General features: G+C 50.3%; 1 protein-coding gene across 5 annotated transcripts in view; it reads left to right on the forward strand.

Annotated features, from left to right (window-relative positions):
- The window catches only part of KCNJ10 (potassium inwardly rectifying channel subfamily J member 10), a 56,601-nt gene extending 40,288 nt beyond the window's left edge, over nucleotides 1-16,313 (forward strand). For 2 of the 5 annotated variants that reach the window (XM_050929903.1, XM_050929904.1), the window contains exon 2: nucleotides 14,211-16,313. In XM_050929903.1, coding sequence (XP_050785860.1) covers nucleotides 14,606-15,772 — 1,167 coding nt within the window. In that variant the 5' untranslated portion in view covers nucleotides 14,211-14,605 and the 3' untranslated portion in view covers nucleotides 15,773-16,313. The remainder of the gene's footprint in view (nucleotides 1-14,210) is intronic. The other 3 variants (XM_050929905.1, XM_050929906.1, XM_050929907.1) reach the window with 3 other exon arrangements.
- Nucleotides 16,314-16,782: the final 469 nt, after the last annotated feature.

Consider the following 16,782-nt stretch of genomic DNA (forward strand, 5'->3'; position numbering starts at 1 on the left):
CATTTCACTCCACTGCCATAGATGCGAGTCGAGACTAAGTCTCCTACCTGAAAAGAATGATGACACGTCTCACATCATTGATCAATTTGCAGAGCTTGGGATTTGGCTACGCATGAGAGGCAACATCAGGACAAAGCCATTCCCAACAGCTCTGCAAAGATGGCTTCAAGAAAAGAGTTGCAGGTGACTTCAGGGTAGTAGCATGTGGTTTCCTGCAGCAAACATGAAATTGTCCAATGTCTGCTGAGGATTCAAAATAGGCTTGTTAGCTTGAGTGTCTATACAAAGCGTTTCACTAGTCCTTCTGTAGCAGGATGGATGGAACAGAGCGTATCTCCGAAATTCTTCAGAGCAGAACTGAGGTCCATTGTCCAACTGTAACAACAAACCAAATTGGCTAAACAAGGTTTGAAGATTCCCAGTGGTCTTGGTCGCTGTAGTAGAAGTCATTCTGAAAACTTCTGGTCATTTCCAATAGGCATCGTCTACAACCAAGAATATACAACTTTCTAATGGTCCAGCGAAGTCCATGTGAATATGTGTCCATGGAGCCTGAGGCCACAATCATGGGTGTATTTGAGCTGGGCCAGGATCCTGCTGAATTTGCTGGCACATAATACAGCATTTTGCCTTCCTCTCAATATCATCATCATTCACTGGTCAACAGACACGACTCCAGGCTATTGCCTTCCTCCATACAATGCCCAAACGATCTTTGTGAAGAGCTTCCATAATGTGAGACTGAAGTGATTTCAAAATGATCACTCACTTTCCCTATAAGATGCCACCATGATTCAAAGATAATTCATGTTGATGTGACGTGGTGTGTAAATGGAGGATTCTTTTGAACCTTGAGGTACCACTCCCTTCACAAGAGAAAGAACAGCATCCTCAGTGGGTTATTTGTTGATGTCGGTGCTAGCGATGGGCAACCTTTCCATCAAACAGAGAGAACACTTTGTCCAAGTTTCTTTGCATTGATAGGAGCTTAAGCATGGTAGGTGCGACAGCCAAATTGAATAGTATGGGAATGAACTGAAAATAGTAATGTTCATCACTGCATACGAGCAGCAACTAATGATGGAATTCCACATTTCAGTCCAAAATTGAAGGTAACAGGTGATGATCCATCAGCAAGGTAAAATGTCCACCATGGAGATAGGTATGGAATTTCCAAATTATGAAGGTAATGCTGAGAGCTTCTTGCTCTATTTTCACATAGTTCTTCTCAGGCATGGTGAGTGTTTGTGACTGAAAGGTAACTGGTTTCTCTATCCCATTAGGGAAAATGTGCATGGAAAGAACTGCACCCACTTCATTTAGTGAAGCTTCACAATCCAGCTGCAATGGTAGCAAAGCATGAGAGTGCGTAAGAATGTTGGCTGATGTCAACAGTTTCTTTGCTTCCTTAAATACATACTTATATTCTTTAGTTCATTTACATTTTGTCTTTGCTTGTAACAGTTCATGTAGAGGCGCCAATACCGTCACCAGATTGAGCAGAAATTTACTGTATTAGTTAAGCAGTCCTAGCAATGAACGTGACTGTGACATGTTCTCTGGCGGTGGCACTTTAAAAACTCTGCTCTTTCTCCGGCAATTTCCTTAAGCCCTGTAGCATCAAGTACGTGTCCAAGGGATTCAGCTGAAGGTTTGAAAAACTCATATTTGTCTTCATGTACTCTCAGTCCATGGTCTTCTAAACACTGCAAAACAGCATCCAAATTTTGAGAGTTAAACCTCTTACTCCTTTCCTGTAACAAGGATGTTATCCAAATAGCACTGAACTCTATTCAGTCCCTTCAGAATCTCATCCATGGCTTTCTGGAACAGGGCAGGTACCAATGTGATACCAAAAGGCATCATGTTGTAACAAAATGCATCTTTTTGTGTGTTGATTGTGAGATATTTGTGAGATGTGGGCTCAATCTCCATTTTTGGCATACAAAGAGCAAATTCAATTTACCGAAACACTGTCCGCCACTCGTAGCAAACAAATCTTCAGTACAAGGTTGTGGACAGTCTGCAGGTAAAACTGGATTCAGTGTCACTTTGAATCTCTGCAAATTCGGACTGAGTTATTCTTGATCACCGGTATGATGGGTGTAGTCCACTCACTGTGTGAAACTGGTGACAGGACTTCAAAGTTCCCTAAACAATCCAAATCAGCCTCTACCAGAGGCTTCAGAACATAAGGCACACTCTGAGCTTGCAATATTTTGGCTGGTTGTCATACTTAACAATAACTTTATACCTGCCTCTGGAAATTTCCACTACATGCATCTGACGAAGTGGGTAGTGTGATGGGGCAAAGCCAGATAGCTACAGTAAAGTGCTGAGAAACAGGTATGTTAGCCCCAGGCAAAACAAATCCCTAGGACCCTGATAACCAAATGGCAATTGCTCCAGGTTAATCAAGGCACCTGGGGCCAATTAAGATCTTTCTAGAAGGCAGTGGAGATAGCTACTTTAATTAGAACACCTGCAGCCAATCAAGGCATGCTAATCAGGGCACCTGGGTTTAAAAAGGAGCTCACTCCAGTCAGGCAAGGAGGAGCCAGAGGAGAAGGAGCGTGTGAGAGGAGCTGGGAGCAAGAGGGTGAGGAGCTGAGAGTGAGAGAGTATACCGCTGGAGGATTGAGGAGGACAAGCATTATCAGACACCAAGAGGAAGGTCCTGTGGTGAGGATAAAGAAGGTGTTTGGAGGAGGCCATGGGGAAGTAGCCCAGGAAGTTGTAGCTGTCATGCAGCTGTTATAGGAGGCACTATAGACAGCTGCAATCCACAGAGCCCTGGACTGGAACTCCGAGTAGAGGGTGGGCCCGGGTTCCCCCCAAACCTCCCAACTCCTGAGCAGACACAGGAGGAGTTGACCCGGACAGTGGGTACCACCAGAGGGGAAGATCTCTGAGGCAAGCAAATCCTCCAATAAGCGCAGGACCCACCAAAGTAGAGGAGGAACTTTGTCACAAAGGGTAAAACAACTGGTTGTCCATCCAGTTGAACTTCCACCTGGAGTATCCCTTTTGGGAACAACTTTTCTCCAATTTAAGTCTTCAAAACTGTGGAGGTTTCTTCCAGAGGAACTTGTGACAAAGTCTGGTGATAGGTAGATGCAAGAATCAGTGAAACAGCAGCTCCGTTATCAAGCTCCATTCTTGTAAGAACTCCTTCAATCAAGGGCATGATCCAGATGCCATCTCTGACACCAGATTCCTATAACATGTGTAATGCTAGATTTTGGTCAATGTCACTAGAGCTCTTGTCTTTTCCCACATTATGAAGTTCTGACTTTCCTCCTTTCTTAGGTTCAGTTCTGTCATCCTCACTGGACACTTACTCTCTGTTGCCGGCTGACTAACTATGTAACCGGTCACAGCGATGTGTCCTTTCTTCTGGCACTTTCTGAAAATAATTTGGCGTGTGCAGCAATCCTTCTCAGCATGCATAGTTTGTGCACAATGGCCACATGGAAATTCTTTACGTTCCCATGATCCTCTTTCTCACCAGTGCAGAAAGTGAACTTCTTGGCTCACACTAAAGTCCAGAGAACCCTTCGCTACAATCTTCAGGGCAACTGCTACTTCAAAGCCTTCTTGAAAGTAAGTGCTGATAGAGTCAATAACTTCTTCTGGGTCTGGTCACTGCATAGTCCAGAGACAAATTAGTCATGCAGGACATCCCTTAATGGTTGTCTGAACTGACAATACTCTGACAACTTCCTTAGAGCGTCAACAAATGGTGCTTTTGACTCTCCACTTCCCTGGTGTCACTCATGGAACCAATATTCTGCTATCATTGATGGTGTAAGAGAAAAATATTCCTGCATTGCTGCAGTGTATGTGGCAGTTCTGGGCACAGCTGGAGACAACAGGCCATGCAGCAGTCCATGTGCCTTCAGACCCATCACTGTTGACAAGGTTGAAACTCGTTGTCTGTCTGGAATGGGGTCACAAGTTACAAATTACTCAAAACGTTCAAGGTACGCTACTCACGAGCTGCAATTGTCATCAACTTCACCAACGCTGTCCAGAAAAGTTGCCATTTTCTCTCTTCTGCTGTTGGACTTCACAGCTCCTGGATGTCCTTTGTCCCAAAGAAACTGTCTTTTTTGGCCCTGCAGAATCTGCACTTGACCTGCCTCTTCTGGCTCTGTGCCATCACAGCAGGCTGCAGAATTCTTCCTTCAGCTGTACTTGGGCTCCCTCTACTAGCTGTAGACCCTCAGTGCAGGCTGAGCTGTTTCGCCTTCTCTGCCTGCTTGCATGAGGGCAACCAAGGGCTGCTTACTTTCCCCTCACTGTTATGTTCGCAGGAGCTCCAGGTAGCAGCTTGTTAATTGCCAGTTCCCCCTCGCCAGCTGGCTGGTTCTCACTGTCCTAGCAGCAAAAGCAGCAGTTGGCCACCTTGTGCCTCTAGGTGAAGTTTCTCCCTCTTTTCATAGTATTATTAGCATATGTTTTCCTCTTATTCAGGCAGAGGCAGCACCGGGCACTCGTGGGCTAGAAATATTTCATCGCCAAATGTTATATTTGGACCCAGCCGAGAAGGGCTTAGACACAGGCCCCAAAGGGAGCTGGTGGAGAGACCCAGCTGTCTACTCTGGTGGTAACTTTATTGTTTAGGCAGCAAAACCGAAAACATGAAACTGAGGCTTTTCGCTGGGGTGGAGGGAAGTATTCAAACATTGACAGGGACAGGACATGACAAGGTAGATGGCAGTAAAAGGCCCAGTGGTACTGGGGTCCCATGGGATTGTGGGATGCCATCGAAGACGCAGCCACCCTCTGTTGCTGTGTAGCGGTGCTGGCTTTCAGCTACACTGTAAAGAAATTGGGTAAGCAGCTCTGGAGGGAAGCGCTCTCAAGGTCTGTGCAGCAGGGGTGTCCCCAGAAATTTGTCACGTGATACGCACAACTGACCCTCCCTTGTATCCACTTCGTCCCCATGGCTTCCCACCACCTCCTCCCCGCTGGTTCCCCCAGGTGGGCAGTCACCATAGCTCCCTGGACTGGTCTTGAGACTGGCACTGAGAGCTCCTACTTTAACCATTGCCCTCCCCAACCTGGGACAAGACCCCTAGAGTTCTGACTCATAGCCCCCCCGATACTTTAACCACTAGTCCCCACTGCCCTCCCCAAGCAGGGACTAGAACCCAGGAGTCCTGACTCCTAGCCCCCTACTTTAGCCACTAGACACTAGCTGTGGGATAGAGGAGGCAACAGAGCTCCTGGGTTCTGTTCCCAGTGCTGGGATTTTACCTGTTGGGTTAAAGCAGGGGAGTTGCAGCCAAGAGGCCTGGGTTCCGTTCTATTCTGGGATGGGAATAGGTTTTTTGTGTGCACTTAAGTGAGTCACTTCTCTTCTCTGTGCCTCAGTTTCCCCTTCTGTAAAACTGTGGGTGCTGATGCTGCCCGTTTTGGCAAAGTGCTTTGAGGTCAATAGCTGAGATGTGAACATGTGTCCGGCAGCCTGGTAAGTAGCTGGTGATGGCACCAGGCAAGGGGAAAGGGCCTGTAGTTTTGCATTTCACAGCCAGATATTTCCTCTCGCTAATTACCTCTGCCCTATGCCTTCAATCATTACCCCCAACCCTTTTCACCTGAGGATCCCAAAGCACTTTATAGACACCTGTCAGCCACGCAGCAGCCCTGGGAAACTGGGCTCCCATGGTGCTGATGGGGAAAGCAAGGCCCAGGGTGGTTACAGTAGCAGAGTCAGGAACAGAACCCAAGCATCCTGCCTCCTGGTCCCAGGCTTTAGCTGCAAGATGAGCTGGGAACTCCTCTCCGGTAAATTCTGGAGATGCCTTTATGCCCAGCGTACTCTTCGGTTCCAGTGACTGGAGCTGTCTTCCCCAGTTACTTCTCAGCCGTGCAGTGAGACAGGATTTTGGTGTGCGAGGCGTTCTGGGTGACAGGCCGGTGCCCCTGCGGGGGATTTGTGCTCCCGCATTCTCATGGCCTGGCTCCTCCACTGAGGAAAAGTGACGGTAATGAAAGACGAGAGAAAGAGGAGGGGAGAGGAGCGCTCTTGGGCTGAAGGAGCCTAGGCTGCCCTCCCTGGTGAGAGGAGGCGTGGTCTAGTTAGGGCATCTTGCACGCAGGTGCTTTATGGGTGCTGGTAAGGGAGGGTCGCAGAGCATGTGACAAAGGAACCCAAGGCTCCCTGGGGAGGGGGGTAACTAGCAAGTGACTGATGTGGCCCATCAGATACACCTGCCCCTGTTCTGGAAGGGGCACGGAGATGACAGGAGGGATGGAGAGGGAGAGAGAGAGCTGGGTATGGGGATAGTTAGAGGGACAGATAGATAGATGGGGGGCGGTGTCTGGGGATGGATCAACAGGTTTTTACAGGCTGCTAATACAGCTGGATTTCGCACCGTGCTGCATGCAGATCCTAGCCACGCCCTTCTCCCAGTGGGGAAAGGAATGACCAGGCCTGGGCAGTGGGCATGTGAAGGAGAGGGAGGCTGTTGTGGCTGGTTGCAGGTGGTAGGAGCTGCAGAGGAGAAGGAGCTTGTGCCCCCAGCAGAGAGGCTGTAGGGAAGCACTGGGCAGCCAGGAAGAGCAGGAGCGCGCTAAGGTCTAGGGGGCCACAAGCAAATCTGTGGCAGGGCTGGTTTAAGATCAGGGGGGTCTTTATAGCCGTTGCATGGTCCCCAGGGGTGAAACGAGTCTGTCGGGTCTCGGTCTGGTTCCTAGCGGGTGAATGTCTCCCAAGCGGCAGCCAGGTTTGCGCTCTCAGCAGGGACAGCAAGAGCCAAGCAGGTCAGAGGGACTGAGCTCTCGCTTCAGCCCTGGGGCTGGTCTCTCCAGCTCATGGTCAAGGTTCACTGGTGGAGGGGGGGTGATGGCAGCTGCTGCTGTTGGGGCAGATATTGTCACTGCTCTGCTGGCAGGTCAGTGTCCATAGGAGAACTGAGTAGGGCTGCAGAGACTGAGGACTTTTGAATGTAACTCATTTATTTACACTATATGCATCAGTCCTAGAACAGCAGCGTCCCAGATAGCAGGCAGGCAACCCTCTTTTCAGGCATCTCAGCCCAGGCACCCATGGCTGGTTCCCAGGGTGTAGCTCTGCCCCCTAGACCTGGCTGTAGTTAGAGAGATTCCACCAATTGCCCTATTGCTTGCAACAGCCCCCCCAGAATTCAGCATCACCCCGAACTAACGCCACTCCTATGACTGTGCAAGAGCGCCACCTGGTGACCCCTGCCAAAACAACATCAGTCTTATTAAAACCAGGCCCTAGATCAGAGCAGTGGAGTGGAGCAATGGCTGTACTGGGGCCTGATTCTCCATCACCCTGCACCTGTGCACCTCAGGGCGGCATTTACACTAGTGCAATGTGGGGATAAATCAGAATGGCAGCGATCTGCACTCACGTAAATGATGACAGTGATGGAGAGAGAGGCTCACTAGCTTTCAGGATGCCCCTAGGAGAGATCCTGGGAACTGCAGGCTGCTGGACCTTCAGTACCAATACATTGGTTGGAACAATAATTAAAGAGACATAACGCAGAATCCAAAATAGTTCACAGGCTGAAAAGCCAATGGGAAATTGTGATCACCCCGATTAGCTGTGTGCAGTTCTGAGCCAATGTGTGCTAGTACATCCTAAGTTATCTTTGCTTCTCCACTCTCCTCCCTGCACCCTCTCTCCAGCCACTTCCTTATTGTGCCCACCTGTTTTGCCTTGTCTTAGACTGTAAACTTCTTGGAGTGTTACTATGTGTTTGTACCAAAATATTCCAATTTTCATTGAAATTTTTTTTAAAAAATCAGTTTTCCATGACTGAAATCTGAAAAAAATTGCAGGGTGATTTGGTTTTTTGTTTTGTTTTTCTGCTTTTCAATGAAAACCTGGAATTTTCATAGGGGGGAAAAAAATGATCTGCCAACCAAGCTGTAGTTTCAAAGCTGATTTAGTTGAAGCCTCTGGTGTGGACGCTGTTAAGTCAGTTTGAGCGGCTTATCGCGATCCAGAAACTTGGGTTTGAACTGGCAATTTAGGGATGAAAGGTTCAGTGGCCCAAATTAAAGCCCTGATGTAACCCCCTGAGTTCTACAGAAGGATCGTAGGGATGGAATTGCCTCTGTATCACATCACATCCATCCTGTTTTATGGGTCACTTCCACTGACCACCCAGGTCGTGCTGTTCACATGGAACCCAGGGATCATGTCAATTACAAGCCATCACGTGAATTTCCGTGGCTGGCAGAACCTCTGACTAGTCCACAAAACCGGACATGGGCAGGTTAGAGTTTTGCCGAGCAACTCTCCCCACCCGCAGGAAATGAACATTGATGTGGATTAGCGGGGGTGGGGGTGAGAGAAAAAAGCAAAACATTTTCTTTTCACTGCAAATTTCCATGCCAGCAAAATGGCATTGAGCCCTGGCTGGGAATCTGTCAGCTCTTCCCCACCAAGCAGCTGCTTTTCCCGCAAAGAAACCTCCCTGACAAACTTTCACTGGGGTGGGGGAAATTCAGAGCGGGCCATATTCAGCGTGGAAAAAGGCAGGGCCTGGGTTCTGTGCTGGACTCACCAATATGGGGGAAATGGTTGTAAAGCTGCAGACTTCTGCTCGAGAATGCTCACCACGTAGCCTGGTTACCACTTAAACTACTAGCGCTTGAGTGGCGAATAGGCCCTGTGAGTCCAGGTAACTCTGGGTGCACACTTGCTATCTGGTCACACTAATCCCAACTGAAACGGCTGCCAAATGACCCTCTCCTGATACTCATGGGGGATGTCTAACCTCCGTGCAAGTCCTTCTGGCTCAGGGCCTGATCCACAGCAAGCTGAAGTCAGTGGAAAGACTCATATTGACTTGAAAGAGCTTAGGATCAGCTCCATAGCCTGTTCAGTCATATCACCTGTTAGGGGGCTCCCTAAGGGTAGGCAGCCTTGTTTGACAACCTGGGAATTGGACTGGGGTCACCTGTAACAGGCAGCCACTCACAGCCATGTGAAAAAGGTTCCTCCATCAGGGTCGGGGCTGGTGCTTATGCAGCTCCAAGAGTCAGGGTTCCCAGCCATCTGCTGACTGCGGTGTGTACATGTACGAGTTAGAAACTAGCCGCCCCGGTGGGACTCAAACCCTGAGAGGCGGCCGCTGGCTGGGAGGGGCTCATCTAACTGCTTTACGCACTGGGGGTGCTACTGCGTCGGTTCCCTGCTGAGAGCGGTGCAGTGTGTGATGCGTAACCAGGGTGGGGGAGAGAGCTGAGAAGTGGGACAGCCCTGTGCATTTCTGGTGGCACCAGCCCCACCTTAAGAGGCAGGATGGGCCAGTGGTTGGAGAGCTGGCTGGTGGCCTGGGCTCCGTTCCCTGCTCTGCCACAGAACTCCTGGATGACCTGGGGCAAGTCATTCTAGGCTTGACCCACAAGGATATTTAGGTGCCTACCTCCCACTGGAGACGCTGGGGATCACAGCACTGCCGCGCTGGGTAATGAGGGCCAGCTACATACTAGACGGAGGTAGGATCAGAGACACCCTCCCCTGCTGGCCTGGTCTGCAGCCAGCATTATCCCACTCCAGGTGTTGTGCTGTGACTAAAGTGAGCAGGATCAGATCACGGGTCACATGATCCTTTTCTCTCCCCCTTACTGTAAAAGCTGCCCCATCACCCTCCTTCTCATCCTAACTCCCTGAGCACCCCCTCCCTTTCACCACTGTGTACTGCACATCCTGCTCTACCTTATCCCTGGGAATTAGCTGCAAAAGGACAGCTCATCGGCTGGCGAACATAATCTCGGAGACTTGAGATTCAGGACCAGGGCAAAGCCTTCCTTAAACCAATCTAAGCTGGGGGGAGGGATAGCTCAGTGGTTTGAGCACTAGCCTGCTAAACCCAGGGTTGTGAGCTGAATCCTTGAGGGGGCCATTTAGGGAGCTGGGGCTAAATAAATAAATTAAAAAATTGGAGATTGGTCCTGCTTTGAGCAGGAGGTTGAACTAAATGACCTTCTGAGGTCTCTTCCAACCCTGATGTTCTATGGTTCTATGAAAGGGGGCTCAGATTAAAACTTTAGGGCAGCTACTAATGAGATCCCCTGAATAGGGGGCTAGACTGGGAATCAGGAGACCTAAGATATGTCACCTCCTATCCCACACCTTGCCTGAAATGCTTTGGGGCAGCAACTGTGTCTGTACAACACCCTGGGCTCTGGCTATAACACCACCACCAACATATCAGCTAAAGTGGGGTAGGAAATCCATGTCCAGCAAGAGCTTTTGCAGCCACAGCTGGGCCACTGCTGTGCAGGTTAATCACTATCATGCCAAAGATCTATTTATCCATGGTGGTTATTGATCTTATTGGTTAAGTAGGCAGTGTAGAAAGAACAAATCCATGTACAATATCAAGCCCCCTGTGCTCTGGCCAGTGTTGGGCTTAGAGTGACACTTTCTTGTGAAAGTGGGGAAAGGAGGTTTGGAGTATCTATTATTATTGAAAGAACTGGGACATTAGAATGACCTGGTTTTTTCCCCAGCCCTTTGTGAATTTGCAGCACTTAAGGTACCATTAGATCATCTCCTGTGATTGCCTGTATACCACAGTCCTTAAGTTTCACCCATTACCCCTGAGCTGAGCCCAGGAACTGGTGTTTGGCTCAGGAACATCTTCCAGAAAGGCAGCCAGGCTTGACCTGAAAACCAAGAGATGGAGACCCCAGCACTGCTCTTGTTCAAGAGCTTTGTTACCCACACTGTTAAAAACCACATGCCTTATTTCTAATTTGAATTTGTCTGGTGCCAGTTTATTGGCTTTTCATATGCCCTGCTAGGGAAAGTGCCTTTAAGTACCTGAGATTTTCTCCCTGTGAATCATTGAATGTCAGGGTTAGAAGGGATTCCAGGTGGTTGAAGCAGGCCCAATCCCCAGACAGATTTTTATCCCAGTTCCCTAAATGGCCCCCTCAAGAATTGAACTCACAATCCTGGGTTTATTACGGCCAATGCTCAAACCACTGAGCTATCCCCTCCCCCCAGAAATGCAGTAATGAAGTGGCCTCTCAGGCTTCTTTTTGACAAGCTAAACAGGCAGCACTCTAAGTCCCTGCTCAGAAAGAGGCCAAAGTAACTCACCATCAAAGCATCTGGTGACCTCATGCCTCCCTTGTTGCTAGCACGCTGGAGCAGAACTGATAGGAGCGACAAATGAAACATGTAGTGGGGAAGACTAGGAATTAAATGTTAGAGGAAGGCTGGTCCTGGGGTCTGTCATGGGGTCCACTCACCACAGCGGCACCTCCTGCTGGTTGTCATGAGGATTAGCTCTGCCACCCCACGTGCCTTCTCCTGGTGTTGCCTCTTCTGTTGTCATCTCCGCCTGCAGACCCACCTCAATCCAAGTACTACAGTGTCCTCTTCGTGACTCGGCACTCCAGTCATGCCACCATCAGTATCTCCCCCTTTCCAGGGGGTGCATGTGTGTGTGGGGGGGAAATCAGTGTTGTTGTCCAAATCCTGCCACTTCCCCAGTGGTGGGGAAGGGTACCCAGGCCCACCCGTTACTCTGGGTCCCAGCCCAGGGACCCTGTGCATAGCAGCCTGCTTCTTTAACTTCTGTCTCTGCTGCTTCAATACCCTGGGCCACTTCCGCGTGTCCCCAGCAGCTTCTTCACCCTCTTCTCTGGGCATTCAGCCCACCAGTCCCAGTAGCCAGCCAGGGGCTCCCTCATGCTCCCCCAGTCTCTGCTAGCAGCTGCTCTGTCCAAGGTGTTGCTAACCCTCTCAGGGATACCATGCTCATTCCCTGAGTGCCCAGCAGGCACTGATCCTCTCTGGCCCTGCAGCTCCTTTTATATGAGCCCCCCTGGGCCCTGACTGGCTGTTCCATGCAGCTTCCCTCCAATTGGCTGCTTCCTGCGCAGCCTCCCTAGGCTGCTTGGAGGACTCACCTCCACTGCTCCTTTCTGGGCCAAGGTGTGGCAGGTCTCCATTAACCCCTTCCACTCTGGTGTGGGTGAATACCCCATCACAGGGTCAAAGCCCTGACCTAAACTAGCCCTTGGACAACAGGTGTTCTGTTTCCTTCTCTACCATACAGTCTCCGTGTGGCCTTGGGCAACATATTTAGGGCCAGAGTCTCAAAGATACTTACGGCACCTACCTCAATGCGAGTTAGACTTCTGCTTTTCTTTGGGGATCTGACCCTTAATCGCTCTGCCTCAGTTCCTCATCTGTAAAACAAAGTGTGGGGGAAAGTGAAGTTTCCTTTTCCCCTACCCATCATCTGTTTAGACTGTGAGCTCTGTGGGGACCAGGCCTCTCACACACTATGTGTTTGTGCAGCACCTGGACCCATGGGACCCCGATCTCAGCTGGAGCCTCTCAGGGCCACTGTCGTACAAATAAATAAGAATAGGCCTAGCATCAAAAAGGCCAATCTCTAAGGTTTGAAAGGATCTGATGCATTGGCTTTGGGGTCCTTTTCCGGGTCTCTAGAGAGTCGTTAGGCTGAAAAAAATACAATCTGAGGACTTTTGAGGACCAGTTTAGCAGCCTGGGGAAGTTCCTTGGGGTGAGATTAGAGTCATAACTGTAACATCCTCTCCTAGTAATGACACCTGCCCTGAACCCAGGACACACCCTCAGCCTGTAAGTGCTCAGGCTGCTTCAAGGATCTAGGGAGTTGGTCACAGATGGGTCATTCCCAAATAAGATCAGGCTCCTTGCTTAGTCCCAACTCAGGCTAGAGCTCAGTGGTGTCAGGGATTCACATGCTACTGTGCAGAACTGCCTGGATGTGTGTCATAGGCCCTCTACTGCTAACGGCTAATGGAGATGCCCATTAGCTCAGGTTGCACAGGCATGGACTGGTAGAGAAGGAGATTCACATCTGGCTTCCTTCCCATCTTGAAAGGAGTGATCAGCCACTTCCATCCCTCCCCAGCTGCAGCCCCTACATCCTTTCCTGGACCAGAAAGCCATGTGTCACTCAAGAATAGGCTGTGTGTGACTGGGGGAGGGGGGGACGAGAATGGGGAAAGTCTACTGCACACATGCCCACCCCCCTCCTGCACCAGACTGTGGAAAAATTAATTCCACCTGAGGATACTTTGCAGCTCCACACCCTTAACCTGTGGAACTCGCTCAACACACACACCTTGAGGATGGTCCTATTGGCAAAACAGGGGAAGGCTTCAGTGATTGATAGATAGATAGATAGATAGATAGATAGATAGATAGATAGATAGATAGATAGATAGATAGATAGATAGATAGATAGATAAGGTGTTTGGGGATAGATAGAGATCAAAAGAGATGAGTGTATGAAGAGAGAGAGGTTTAAATGACAATCGTTCGGTAGCTAGATAGATTCGTATGGCAAGAGACAGACAGTGTCTGTGGGTTCATCTACGCTGCAGTAAAAGCCCCACAGCATCACATCTCAGAGCAAGGTCAAACGACTTGGGTTTGTGGGGCTATAAATAGACGTTGGAGCTGGAGTCTGGGTTCTGGGACCCTTCCCCCAGCCAGGTTTCAAAGCCCAGGCTCCAGCCCCAGCCCCAACACCTACGCTGCTGTTTTTAGCGCAACGAGCCTGAGTCAATTGACCCAGGCTCCGAGACTCAGTGTGGTGGTTTTTCTTTGCAGTGTAGAAGGACCGTTTGGGTGAAATGCTGGCCCTAGTGAAGTCAGCAAGAGTTTTACTATTGACTTCAACAGGCCAGGATTTGCCCTCTTTGTCAGGTAGGTAGCTGGATTGTTTGGCCTGTCTGTCTGCCCGGCAAATTAGATCCAATGCACCTGAAAGAGACGCTGACTTTCTGCTTCGCCCACAGGCCTTGTAGAATTACAGTCATGGCCCATCTGCTTCCAATTACAGCATTTAACAGCTGACAATGAATTTGAGGAGATCACATCCATGCCTGGGTATTTAATCCCTGGGTCATTTCCCATTTGAAAAGCTGGCACATTTGGTTTCATGACACTAGCCAGAGGGAACGAAAGGGGTCTGCGCATTGAGTTTATCAGGATAAGTCACTTCAGTTCTAGCAAATCTACAAAGAACTGGTAGGGTTGTTTAAGAAAAAGAAGGATTGGATTCTCGTTGCGCTAGGAGCTGTGCAGACTGTCCCTGCCCAGAAGTGGTGTAGAATCTAAAAGATAATGTATCACTAAGTAATTTTATTATTAAAACTAATAGAATCCTGCCCCCTCGTGATTAATTTGCAATTTTCTCTTGCAGGCTTCTCCAGTATTTGGAGTGCACCGGGGAGAAAGACTGAAAAGTGAGCCCAGGAATCAGAAGGGCTAATAAACACACTCCGGTGTCCCTGGTGGAGATAGAGGGCAGGATCTCAATCACAAAAATCCCATGGTGATCATTGAATGAAACATTTAACATTCCTAGAGGTAACAGCGAATAGAAACTGCCCCTCGTCTCCCTTCCGTACGGTTGGCTAAAGTGGCAAACATTCATTAGCTTTAATAATAAATTACTTAGTAATACATTATCCAACCCAGCAATCCACATACAGGCTGCGTGTCTGTCTGCCTGTCTTATCCAGCTGCTGTCCACGCTCAGTCCCAACGGCCCTCGTTTGAGTCTGATCTCAGCCCATCCGGAGGTGGCTCCTAACCATGTCCCATCCCTTATGCCCTCTCTTCCAGATGACTTCTGCCACTAAGGTGTATTACAGCCAGACCACCCAGACCGACAGCCGCCCCCTCATTGGCTCCGGCCTGCGCAAACGGCGCGTGATGACCAAGGACGGCCGGAGCAACGTGCGGATGGAGCACATTGCTGACAAGCGGTTCCTCTATCTCAAGGACTTGTGGACCACCTTCATTGACATGCAGTGGCGCTACAAGCTGCTGCTCTTCTCTGCCACCTTTGCCGGCACCTGGTTCATCTTCGGGGTGATCTGGTACCTGGTGGCCTTGTTGCATGGGGACCTACTGGAGTTCGACCCCCCGGCCAACCACACCCCATGTGTCATGCAGGTACACACGCTGACTGGGGCGTTCCTCTTCTCCCTGGAGTCCCAGACCACCATTGGCTATGGCTTCCGCTACATCAGCGAGGAATGCCCCTTGGCCATTGTGCTGCTCATCAGCCAGCTGGTTCTCACCACCATCATGGAGATCTTCATCACCGGCACTTTCCTGGCCAAAATTGCCCGTCCCAAGAAGAGAGCTGAGACCATCAAGTTCAGCCAGAATGCGGTGGTAGCCCAACACAATGGCAAGACCTGCCTGATGATCCGAGTGGCCAACATGCGCAAGAGCCTGTTAATTGGCTGCCAGGTGACCGGCAAGCTGTTAAACACCTACCTCACCAAGGAAGGGGACTGCATCCGGCTCAACCAGGTCAATGTGGACTTTCAGGTGGACACGTCTTCCGACAGCCCCTTCCTCATCCTACCCCTCACCTTCTACCACGTGGTGGATGACTCCAGTCCCTTGCGGGACACAGCCCTGCGCACGGGTGAAGGAGACTTCGAGCTGGTGGTGATCCTTAGCGGCACAGTGGAGTCGACCAGCGCCACCTGCCAGGTGCGCACCTCGTACCTGCCTGAGGAGATCCTGTGGGGCTACGAGTTCAGCCCGGTCATCTCCCTCTCGGCCAGCGGCAAGTACGTGGCTGACTTCAGCCTGTTTGACCAGGTGGTCAAGGTGTCGCCCCTGTGCTGTGTCCACGAGACAGTGCGGTTCGGGGACCCCGAGAAGCTGAAGCTGGAGGAGACCTTCCGGGAGAAAGCAGAGCGGGGGGGCAGCCCCCTGAGCGTCCGCATCAGCAACGTCTGATCCTGCCCACCCAACACTGAGCTCCAAGGAGAATCACTTCAGCCTTTTTTAGCTGGTTGTTTCCCCTGGTGTCTTTATTTCTTTCTTTCTTTCTTCATCTCTCCTTCCTTCTTTCATTCATTTTTTCCCCCTTTCCTTTCCTTCCATGTCTCACGGGGCAACTCCAGTGCATCCACCAGAGGATGGCAGCTTTAGTTCCCCCAAAGGTGCCACTCCTGCTCTCGCTAGTTCCAGGAGCCCCGGGGCCCAAGGGAGCAGCTGGGATGCAACTCTTTCTTTCCCCTTGCCAAAGCGTTTTCCAGTCCCTCCTTTTCAGTAGCGTGGTGATGGCAACATGACTGTCTGGGAGCACCAGGGCCTCCTGGGGGACAGCTGGTCACCAGCCAGGAAGACTGCATCCTCCCACCACAGAACACTGATTCTGCAGGGTGTGAGGGGGGATAACTCTGCCTTCAAACTGACCCCGTCCTCACCATGCAGGCTCAAGCCTAATGCCCACCTAACCTGCCAGAAAAAGACAGGGACAGTGCCAGGTGGCTCCTCCCTCCCCTGCCCAGGACCTAGGAACATAGCAATGGCCACACTGGATCCAACCAAGGACCCATCTAGCCACTAGCCTGTCTCCAACAGTGGCCAGTACCAGCGTCCTCAGAGGCTGAAACTCTGTAGCAATGGCATAAGCTGTCTGGGGGGAAGTTTTCTCCTGACCTCCGCTGGCCCTGAAGCAGATGGGTGGCTAGCCCCTTCCAAAGCGCCTTACTCTTCCAACTCTGGATCTTCTTGCTACACAGAAAAAGCCCCAGTCCTTTTGCAAATCCTGCTAAGCTCCTGGCCTCTCTGACCTTTGTGGCAGTGAGTTCCACCAGCTCACTGTGGGAAAAAAACATTTCTGCTTAAATTTGCTGTGGGGAGATTGGGGGTAGGATTTTGCCAACAGAAATAATGGATCTCTGAGACGCCTCCCCCCAAACTGTCTCCCTGGGAATGAAGAGAGGGCAGCAAGAGGCTTT

Source organism: Gopherus flavomarginatus, chromosome 20, assembly GCF_025201925.1.
Source record: "Gopherus flavomarginatus isolate rGopFla2 chromosome 20, rGopFla2.mat.asm, whole genome shotgun sequence".
NCBI lineage: Eukaryota > Metazoa > Chordata > Testudines > Testudinidae > Gopherus > Gopherus flavomarginatus.